Raw genomic sequence first — 11833 nt, forward strand, 5'->3', positions numbered from 1 at the left:
AGGTAATAGGAAAGCTTCCAGCAGTGGACTTCCCACTGGCGAGTCTCTGGATTCATAATGTTCATCACCAATAACTCAGATGGGTGTGTGGCCAGTTGGGGATGAATGAACAGGTACAGTCAAATCAGACAGCTCTAAACACAAGGTCCCTGCTAACACTTCCTCTTTTCCACATTTGGAACAGAGGGCAATAATAACATTTTTAACTACCTTGTTGAAATGATACTTGTACTTAACCTTGAAATATTGTCTGTGAAGACAACTTGAATCTCAGCTCTGATTTCTTTAGGCCCCAATTCGGGGAGGTTCTTAGAGAGGCTCGTGTCATATGGAGACTTCTACCAAGGAGGGAAAAGATGGACATATTGCATCCTCACTGTCAGAAACTTCTCCAAACATCCCCAAAACAACAAAACAGTAATTCTCTCCTTTCTCTCTCTCTCACTCTCACATACACTCACACACACACACACACACACACACACACACAGGTGTGTCCATATGAGAGAAGAAGGAAGAGAGGAAACATCTTCTGGATTCTTAATAACTTTTAAATGTTGAAATTCTCATAAAAGAGATAAAGTAAAAGCACTTAACACAACACAATAGCTGCTTAGTAATAAAGTTGACTCTGACTGACTCTGCAAGGCACAAGGCAGTGTAATAATGAATTCCAAAGAGGAGATTTGGTGAGCTGGCCAGAAATTAAGATGCTGACACCCAGAGCCCTTGCTGCGGTTCTGCAGCAGATTTACTGGACAAGCTGCAGAACTTCTGTTTCCTGATTACCTTGCATGAAAGATGCAGATACAACAGTCAGAGGGACCTGCACATCTTTTAGAGCTGTTATCCTTTTATAACGTGAGCCAGACAAAGCCTGGGGAGGATTTTGTATTCCCTCAAAAATACAGATTCATTCTAAAAGTAAGAGATGACACTTTTGGGGTTACATGAAGAATCATCGCAAATGATTCTTTTAAAAATTTAAAAATAAAATACCAAAGTTGTCAGCCCCAACTGGCCAAGAAAAACAGGTTTCTTCAGCTCAGTGGAGCTTTTATATTTTTCATATAAAAAAGGCACCTCAGCATTGAAATGGGCACACTAATGGCTACTTGAAAACTGACAAGGTTCCACCGCTTCTCCTCTGTGTGGGTGGAAAGACAATAGACAGGAAGTCAGGACGTTTCAAGTTGGGGTTTTGGAATTAATTTATTCTTGCATCAAAGTCAGTGAGGTTGTTGCTCAAAAAGAAACACTTCAATAAAAACTGACAGAAGGCGCCGTTCCCCCTCCTGCAGCGACACGGAGGTTTTTAATCCCCAAGAGGCTTGGAAATTCCTCCCAGCCTCTGACAGCCAAGGGTTTTCTTCCTGCCTTGTACAGTCACGGGTCATGATGAGCTGATCCGTGAAGCTGAACAGCTTGAGAGACGCGTGAAGCTCGGAGTTCTCAGGGTGGCCTTGAGGGGAGACCAGACTCAGGTCCTGAGCCTGGAAGGCAGCCCTGCCAGCCCATTTTCTATGCACCTCTGAGAGAGAGACCCCTGCCCTCTCTCCCCTCCAGCTCCCCAAGAGCGTGCGCTCACAAACCAGCTCATCTGTTCCGGGTTGGTTGTAGCCCTTCCCCAGCTCCTACGAACCACCTGGTCTCTTTAGGCTGCTCAAGTCCAAGATGGTATCCATTCCTTGGGCTCAGAAGAGATGTGAGTCTCTGACCACCTGCCATGTCCCTCATAGAAAGGCTGGTCTAGCTGCTACCAAGAGAGTATAAATACGGTACATTGCTCGCAAATACAGACTGGCGTTTAATAGGCTTGGCCACCCCAGAATAAGGCAGGGGTACTGGAAACCATTGAGGCAGGCGTCTCCTCTGAGGTGTGCTCAGAGCAGTGCAGAGGCAAGGTTAGAACTGACACAGGCATGTTTGAGCGCAGAAGGTTGGGTTAGAAGTCGGAAGGCAGGGTCACATCACAGCGCTACCTTTTCCACTCTGCCAACACCAATCCATTGTTCTCAACCTTGGCTCCACATTGGAACAACTCAGGAAGCCTTAAAACAAGCTGGTACCTGGGCCCTACCCCCAGACACCCTGATTTAATTAGTCTGGTGCACATCCTGAGGATCAGGATTTTTAATTCCAATGGGCATCCAGGATTGAGACCCAGAGCTAAATTGGGAGAGATAGGTGAGATGGAGCAGCTGAGGACCTGCTGGGTGCCAGGCCCCTCACGCAGTGCTGTAAAGGCACAGAGAGATTAATAAGCATGGTTTCCCCTCAAGTCGGTCACAGTCTCATGGGAGAGAAAGGCACATAAATGAATCACAGCCCTACACGGCCTATGTAAGGATGGGGACGCATGAGGAAGGAAGGATTAACTCTATCCTTTGTGAGAAGAGAGATTGACAGTCGAGGAGGGCCTCCTGGGGGTGGTGAGTTCTGCTAATTCTGTTATTTGTTGTTATTAGCACATTATTCTGAATCATTAGACCAGACCAGCCTCCTATGAAGGGCAGAGTCAACAGGGTCCTGGTGACAGGTGGGCCTGGGTTCAGATCCCAGCTCGGCTCTCTTTATTCTCCTGATGTTATACTGGGCCTTGTTTCCTTGATTGCAAATGAAAGATTTATCTAACTTCCCCTGCAGAGTGGTTGTAAGGATTAGATACAAAAGTTTTGCCTTTTGTACATACTTGATAAGTGATAGAGGCTATTTTCTTTAATACTCTTACACAAGGGAAAAGGACTATAGTGTCAGACTTAAAAGTCATTTTGGACTAATGACCTTTAAAATTTTTTGGCTCACATACTCGTAAAAAGAGTGTTAAAACATATAGCCCTCACACACTTTTGCATTGAAATCTAACATTTTCCATCAAGAGTTTAAATAGTGACAACGAATGAAAATTCTAGTGTAATGTAAATATGGATATTTAAAAATAAAACTCTTACCTAACTCTTGCAAATGCATCCAGCAGAATCTAAATGCCATAGCTATTTGATACCTACCATCGTCCATTTAAACAATGCGCGAACAATTTCATCAGTTTGAGCTGAGAATTTTGTTTCTTCTTTTTCATGAGCTCATATTTACATTCCCTTCCCCCATAGAACTTCATTCCAATGTATCTTTAAAAATTTGGTTTGAAATTCCTTTATTGATCACTGTATCACACATGTCTTTAACTAAAATATGAATATAAATTTTTAAGTTTCCAATCTCTAAAATTTACTGTAATGAAAAGATTCAAAGTATTTAAAAATATCTTCTGGTTTAGTTCTTATTATAATCCTTATTAGTGTGCAATTGATCATAAATATTTGTGAAAGTTCAACACCTGATTATTGCCTATAAAAAATAGAAATGAAAAAATCTTAGTGAAACAGATAGTAGATTATTTTCCCAATTAGCTTACATATCTGTGGTTGACTGCTACCTATGACCAGAATGGGAAAATCTAGCATCAATTCTAATCCAATTTTTTGTTTTTATCAATGTAAATACTAAGAAAGCTTGTTTTTATAAGTCCGTGGTAATGGAAAGAGTTTGCCTACGAGTATTATGTTAATTCTTTCAATTCTAAGTTTTATATCAAAAAATTACATATCTATCATCAAAAGGTATTTTTAATGATCTAGCCCCTGACATCAGCACTTCCTACAGTTTTTTTAAAGCAAAAATGAGCAAAACTATCTGACTTACAAAAGGATTTGTTTGCTAGTGAGTCATTCACATCAGGAAGTATCTCTTTATTTTCTGCTGTGGAGCTTTTACACTCGGGTGCAACTCACCATGGTGGCTGAGATTCCTAGTGGGTGAGCAGAGGTTAATTGGGAGAGGGGAGGTGTGAATGAGGAGCAGGTATTTCCATCAGAGATGTTCCCAGAAGATGAATTTCAGTAAAGAATACATGGGGAGGTAGAGGAACTGAATACTGATTTCCCTTAAAAACAAAGAAGCCATGCTCTCATATCCCTCGAAGGGCTTTGCATGTCCACGTACCCTAGCTTTAAGACCACTGCTTTAGAGAACAGCCTTCATTAAATGTCTAGTTGTTCTGAAATGCTGTTTTGCTCTGAGTTCATCTCCATTTCCTTATGGACACAGTCATTTGTCTTTTCTTTTATTAATCTCTTGCTTTAGCCCACTTTTTCTTACCAGGGAGGGTAAAAATGCATCTTCCATCTGCAGGTCATCTGATCAAGTTCTTTCCCTAAGAAGTTCAAGACGTCAAGCTCACTGCCACTGAAGACCCTGGGCTCTTAGATAGTATTTTATACTATTTTATTCCAATAGTAAGAAATACTGCCTTCAGCAATGTGGTGATCTGCCCTGAATTTTCCAGGTTGGAAGTTTCTACCAATCAAGTCCTCAATAATTGCTAAATGACCCCTTTACTCAGTGCTGCAGAATCCTATCTTAAGTTCCCTGATGTGTTGGCATGCTGATGCTTGCTTGTGTGCTCAGCTTGCCTTCCCTTGCCTCTTGCATAATAAGACTCCTCTCTTCCTAATTCTATTTCTAATCAGGGAAAGTGAATGCTTAAATCTATTGTGCTTAGGCTTGAATTTTTTTCTTTAGTATGTTTATTAGGGTCTTTGTGACTTCAGAGAACTGAGACCATCCTGATTCATTAATTATTCCCCTTGTAGGTGAGGCATTTTCCCTACCTCCGTACTCTTGAAACTCGGTTATATAACAGTGCATCATGCTCAGCAAGCTTAAATCCACAAGGGTGGCTTGAAGGGTTAAAAGGAATATCATTACGTCTGGAACACTGGTTTTGTGATTAGAAATGGGTGGAATATTAAATCTCACCCCTCCTAAACTTATCAAAGAAATTAAAAAATGTGGAGCCTTCTAGGTTTCTCTGTTTTGACTTCTGAGCCATCCGAGTTGGAAGAAGCAGGACCCATCCTCCACCCAGAACAGTTTTCTTCCAGACTTAACTAGAAAGTACCTCTAAAATCTCCCTTGCTGATTCCTCCCCACATCTGCTCACCCTTGTCTTGGCTAAGAAGGAATTTCTGAGACAAAGTATTTCAATATTTCCAAGGACCAGAAGTATTTTTTTCTCAGAGCTGTGGTTAATCCTTTATAAGATTTTATGATTTTCTATTTATCATCATTAATACCTTTTCTAATACCTGATAGGTGCAATGCCCCACGAAGCCCATATCTACACAATAGAAAGGGAAAGAAGGAACTAGTGATTTTCTGGCAAATTTAGAGGTTGATTTCAGAGAATTCTGGTTTCCCTGTATCTCCCAACCCCTGCCCCAAATTTGGTCAAATGGGCTATATTTTGGTGAAGTTCTATCAAAGCCATCACTGGCTACTGATGACCTCTAAATCAGTTAGATAGTGATGGGTGACGGTCTGGCTTTGATCCTTTGACTTCTCAGCTTGGGACTCCCCTTTTGCATCCAGAGACATTCTGGGACAGTGAGCCCTTATCTGAATTTCCTTTTCTCCTTGGCTGGCTCTGCAAGAACTACGAAATGGAGGAACTGTTCCAAGAACAAATCTCAGTTGTGTTTTTAATGGGAGAGAAAGTAAAAGGTAGATAGCCTGAGGGGGGCATGCCTTCTTCCAAGAGCAATACTCCAGAGCCCCACTGCAACAATCCCCTGACAGCACAAATTTTGCTTAAGAAGAGTCTTATTTGTGATCTGGTCAGGAGGCCCAGTTATGGGAAGTGCAAGAGGAAATCACATTTAATGCTGTACATAATCAGTAAGTCATGATGGTATAATAGAAAAGGCATGGGCTTTGGAATCACACAGTGCTCACTGGTAAACACCTTAGGTCATTTTCTTAGCCTTTCTGAGACTCAGTTTATTCATGAGTAAAACAAGAATAATAAGTAGGTGGACCTTCAAACATTGTGTGAAAATTAACTAAGTATGTACATGGCCTAGCATCATATCTGGCATATTGTAGTGCCAATCAATGTTTATTCTTCTCCTGCCCATCGTCTCACCTATAGTAAAGGAAAGCAGTAAAGTGATGAACTTTGGGGATTATTTCTTGATTTTAGTTGCTCACACTATTGCTATCCCCTGTTACCACAGGTAATCAAGACGCATGAGTAGTCAGTATTTGGCATAGTGACCTATTCTCGCAAGGTAATGCAAGTTCGTGTTTTTCTTCCTCATTAAATGGACAAATGTAGCAACTTCTTTTTTTAAATTTCAGTGACAAAATGTTCCCAGCCTTTGGGTTTGGTGCCAGGATACCCCCAGAGTACACGGTGAGTGAGTGTTTTGCTATAAACAAAGGATGAGTTGGGTTTCCCTCACAGGAGTCTCACTCTTTTGACCTTTGATATAATTATGTAAGGGCCCAAAGAGGCAGAAGTGGTCTTTAGAACCAGTGAGATTAGCTCCTCGGAGCCTCTGTTTTGATGGCAGCCAATCTCCTGGTATTCTGGATTGGCCTTCTCAGAGTCATTTCCAAATGAAATGTTCCATTGTTTAACTTCTTATAGACATAGTCAGACTGTGAAAACACTCGGAAGTTGATCTCCAGTGGCTCAGAACCCATGTATTCAGATCTCCCCTGGAGAAAGACCCCATTGACCATGTTGACAGTGAAAGTCCATGACAGTGAGGTCTACAGACTCCCTCATCCCAATTCCCTAAGCACCAGTCTTTTGTGGGCGACACAGAAAAATCCTGAAGAAAGCGCTGCTCGGGCTCAGAGACTCTGGAGTTGAAAGGCTCATGTAAAGACACTGGAATCCTATTTGGTTTCGATGACAATTTCTCACAAAGAAGGCAGAGGCTGTACGTGGAGAGATTTGTGCTGCAGTGGAACTGAGGCATTCTCCTATGGTATACCAGATGGCCCTGTGGGACACTCTTCACAGGGGACTCAGCCTCCCAGGTGGGAGAACCTTGGAGAGGAACAGGGCTCCTGCTGCAGCCTCAGGAAGCCTCTGAGGTCCCAGCTAAGTGCAAGCAATACCGCCCAGTCATCAATTTCTCTTTTACTGACCTTGTCTGAGCTGAACAGCAGGAGGCAGATGCCAACTTTTGCTTCCACCCCAGAGCCGTCAGACCAAGGGCCTTCAGTGAAAGAGGGAGTTCACCTCCCTTTTCCTGCTGGAATGAGAGATGATGGAGTAGCCTGTCTCCCTGACCTGTCCTCCTCCTTGTTTGCTTTGTAGCCCACACTGGCCTTCCTGCTGACCATGCTACAGAATTCTAGAAGCATTTGTCGGAAATCAGTACATGGTGGGGGAAGAATATAGAACAAGAGCTGTTGACTGGTGGCCTGTAGACGTTAGGCCATATTCTATTTGACACACAGTTTTTTTAAAGAATTAGACAATTTCATGTAAAATGTCAGATTTCTGGCTTCTCTGGAAAAACTGAAAGGCCTGATAACACTAAAATTAAAAGATTACACATAAAAGTATTAGCCAGAGCTCAGGAGATGCAGTCCCCTTCAGATGGGGTATCAGTTCCAGAATGTGGGCAGGTGGGTGCCCACCTTCCTCACAGAGGTGCTGAGCCTCGAGCCTGGAATGCACCTGGACAACCACCAGTCCAGCTGCCCTAAGATGCTTGAGTGTCCTCCTCACATCCCCCCAGAGAGCCTTCCGGTCTCAGCTTGACCCAGCGGGGCTGAGGACAAAGGTGTGCAGCATACCTGGCTCCAGGCCTTTCTGTCCTCATCCCTGACATCTGCCTGGTCGCCCTTCTGAAGCAACTTCTTCTTCGTGCTGTTTGCTAAAGTCCTGATCCCCTGGCTCCACTCTGACTGGCAGCTAACTTATTCCTGCTGCCCTAACAGGCACCCCTTACGTATTCTCACTCTGCTCCCCCAAAGCCATTCAGATACCCTTTTCCATGCCTCATCTCCCCTCTGCCCCAGACAGGCCCTGATGGTCTCAGCAACTCAAGTGCCCCCCAGAGTGTTTACAAAGTTACCATGACTTACTTCTTGAGGATAAAATCTCAGTTTGCATTGAAACTGAGCCACAAGTACCTCCGCCTTAGTTTGTGCTCTCCTGGGACCTTGCGACAGGGATTTGGAGGCAAGTAGTTTATTTGAGAGGTGGAGGAAACCTCAGTAGAGAGTGGGGAAATGGGGAGAAATCAACATAGGGTTTACTAACAAGCCATTACCAGCATGGACAGCCAGAGCTGAATCCCGGGAGACAATGCAGAGCGCACACAGACCCCAAGGGGTAAGAGACCTGGGATATTGACACACCACCTCCCATCAGCCCATGATGAAGAGCTACTCCCCGGGGACATTACTCCCAGGGGACATTAATTCCCCACCATTTTTAGCCTGTCACTTGGGCAGGCAAAGCAGGCTCTGGAAGCCCAAGAAAAACTTAAGGTAAATAAAGCAGGCGGGATGATTGGCAGTCGGCTGAGTTGCCTGGAAAAGCCAAGGGCAAGGGAGTGTAAGCGAGGCACCAACAGCATCAGCTCTGACCCCCACTGAGAAAAGAGGGGTCTTTTAACACAATGACCTATTTTCTAGGCCCCAGATAGTCAGTCCTGTGGGAAATAGCCTTTGAAATAGAAGTCTCAGTAAAATTCCAAGTGACCCAATAAAAATGTATGGATGCCAGGACACCCCTCTTATTTTATCAGGTTTTAGAAAGAAAAAAAGTAAACCACATATTATTTGACCTTGTACATATGTCCTGCCAGGCAGAGGAATTTGTGTTGGAATTATTACTTTATTACTTTTCCAAAAGCAAGAGTCTATTTTTACCTGTATGTATGTGAAAATCCTCCTGCCTGGCAGCTCTGTATATTATGTTAGAATGAGTCTTAAATGTCAACAGCTTTGCTGGAGCCTTTATAACCATGGCCATGTCAAGCAGACAGCTTAGGTTATTGAGTTATCATTTTTTAATCACTGGCTCCAAATAGAACTCAACCAAATCTAAGCCTCTGGTCTGTGGCCACTTCTATCCGGAAGCTATTTGGAGTTACATTTTTATGAAATATTTTCTTGGATTTTTTTTTCATGTGCCTTAGTCTCCCCCTCCTGCCAGCATTTATCTGATTCTAGAAAATCTCCCTGTCACCTCAACTCCACAGGGAGCTTAGAATCCACCCTCCATCTCAGAGTGATTGTGTAAAGGCTTAAAATGGTTCCCGCTGCTTGACACATAATGAATGTAATGAGCATCTGTTGGCAAACTCTAAGCCCCAGTGCCTCCTTACTGGATTAATGTTGTCATTCTCCTTTCTTCCTTTTGTAAATTTTAATTGGTGTCCAGGTATCTCATGACTTCGCAATCAACTTTAATGAAGACAACCCAGAATGTGCAGGTAAATCACAACGTGAAAGGAAGTCAGTGTTTCACAGCCCTTCCCTTCGTACTTTTCCCATTTTAGTTTCTCTCTCCTGATGCAGTATGTCAGTGATGATTGTCCACAGAGGAGAAGTAGGCTCCCTGGACCCAAATAAACATGCTACTCTGAAGGCCACAACAGAGCAGAGACGTAAGAGCTGGAAAAGACAGAATGCAGAAGAGGTTTTGAGCTTAGAGCAAGAATATTGATTCCAATTCTGGATTCTTCTGGCCAAAAACACCCAAAAAACAAAAAAAATTGAGGGAAGGGTCACGTGATGGGCAGTGATGAGGTACCCCTCCTTCTGCTTTCCAAGCTGTCCTCAAGTATTTATTTTGCACGACTTCCTCTCTGTGAAGTAATAAGGAAAGCGGGAAGCGTGGAGATCATGTGACACTTTCATGTTGGCAAAGGATATGCCCTCAGCAACTTCAAACAAGTCACTTCATGGATTTGTGCCAGAAAGAGCCTTCTCAAAGGCTTTGGTCTGTATTATGTTATTTCCAGCTAGAAATTCCCCAAGACATTCCACAAAATAATGATGATGACTATGATGATAAATTGTATCCTAGAATCATTTTTCCTGATTTCTAAATAATAAATAGAGCCAAGTACACCTGTTGCTATGAAAATGGTAAGACATTTTTGCAGTGGACTGGTGGAAATGTCTGTGTCTCTCCTCCTTCCTATAGAGGAGGAAGGGGCTGAACAGGATTAATTCAGATCCTGTGGGGGTGTAGAACATCCCGCAGTTTCTTTCACATATTTGGCACTAACTGTCCAAGAACATGATATCAATATCCCCAGGTCTGCACGCAACAACCTATGAGACCAGATCTCCATTCTGCCCTTATTCCCTCTCATCATCCCTCACGCCAAGTTTATTACAGTTTAGGCTTCCCTTATCTCAAACCATTCCCTCTCTTCAACTGTAAGAATGGTTTTCCATCAAAGCAGAATGAAGGACATATCCAGTGTTAACCCATTTCACATCTTAGAATTCACCTGCCTGGTATTTTTGGAAGAGAACTCAGACTTGCTTATCTTAGGCAAAACCTCAAAAACCAAAACAGATAAAGAGCTTCTGTTCAGCATCACTTAACTTCAAAACCAGGCTATGTAATGATTTGGCACCTGTCTTTAGAATGGCAGACTTTGGGGCAGGACAAAGAGAATGAAGCATTTTCAGTCATTTTCATACACATTTTGTTACATGCATGTGTATAAAGGTAGAACAGAGCACAACTTGCTCATCCAAGATGCCCAAAATCTGGTTGGCAGGATGTGGAGGGAAAAAAATCACAGGAGGGGCTTTGTGGGTCTCTCTGGCTTAAAACAGGACCAGTGTGCTGTTTCAGGGTAGAAAGGGGTGCAGGAGGATGAGATGAAACAGGGGAAGAGAGAGGTAACACAGGCACAGACACAGAGAGGACCCTTTGAACAAAAATCATAGATAATGGGACTGTCTCTCTGGGATCACGGTTAGAACATTCAGTGTGCAGCCAAGACTTACGCTGGGAGGAGCTACACTAGCAGGGCTGCCTCTTCCAGCAGAGCCCACCCATCATGATCTCTTGGATGGAAGCCCCCCTTAAATGAGGGGTGCCCGTGGTGATGGACGTCACTCACCTGTACTACAGTCCCCAGCAGACGACTGTGACCATCATCTTGCTCATTCATCACACATTTGGGGAGCAGCTGCCATGTGCCCGACCTGCCTCGAGCTCATGAGAAAGAAAGTCACAATTCCTACCCACAAGGACTTTAACATCTGGAGAGACGGTTGTGGGTACACATCCTCACATAGGTGGCCCGGGGTGGTTATACTAGAGTCAACAGGATGGTGTGAAAATGAGAGGGATGTTAAAGCTGTGAGCATGGCCCTTAGAGCCAGACACACCTGGGTGTGAATCCTGAGTCTGCAGCAAACCTCTCTGAGCCTCAGTTTCCTACCTGTAAAATGGGTACAATGTTGGCTTCATTACAATAGGAGGATCTAATGAAATCTATTGTGTAAGGTGAGACATAAGGGAGACATTGGTGGAAATGATCGCTTTTGACTTGAACCTTTAAAGAGAATGATTTCAGACCAAAATGATTTCTCTCTGAGTTTTAAGTTGTAGGGTTGCAAAATATTCCCAATATGAATCCCTTATTTTTGAAAGTGTAGAAAAAGATTTGGGAATACATAGGTTTGTAACTGACATTTTTTTAATGGGTCTAGAATATTCTCTTTGTCATAAAAAGCTTGTTTGTATTCTGTAGCAAACACAATCATTCATTAATAAATTCTTCCCAAGTCAATTTCAAAAAAAAAATAAGTAAAATGAATAAAGAAAATTATTTTAGTGGGAGTGGAGGCAGAAATACCAGCCCAGATGTGGTATTTTCTTTTTTATCTTAAGAACATAGATGTGCTATTGATAAGGACTATTTGGGGGAAGTTAATGCTTCATTTGTGTGTGTGTGTGTGTGTGTGTGTGTGTGTGTGTGTGTGTGTGTGT

The 11833-nt window shown here is 43.0% G+C and overlaps 1 protein-coding gene across 1 annotated transcript in view; it reads left to right on the forward strand.

Annotated features, from left to right (window-relative positions):
- Window positions 1-11833, forward strand: part of CPNE4 (copine 4) — a 575473-nt gene that overhangs the window by 552779 nt on the left and 10861 nt on the right. The window contains exons 12-13 of the mRNA XM_029214600.1: window positions 6199-6253; window positions 9254-9305. Coding sequence (XP_029070433.1) covers window positions 6199-6253; window positions 9254-9305 — 107 coding nt within the window. The remainder of the gene's footprint in view (window positions 1-6198; window positions 6254-9253; window positions 9306-11833) is intronic.

This window comes from Monodon monoceros, unplaced genomic scaffold (genome assembly GCF_005190385.1).
Source record: "Monodon monoceros isolate NGI ecotype Baffin Bay Population unplaced genomic scaffold, NGI_Narwhal_1 Super_Scaffold_11, whole genome shotgun sequence".
NCBI lineage: Eukaryota > Metazoa > Chordata > Mammalia > Artiodactyla > Monodontidae > Monodon > Monodon monoceros.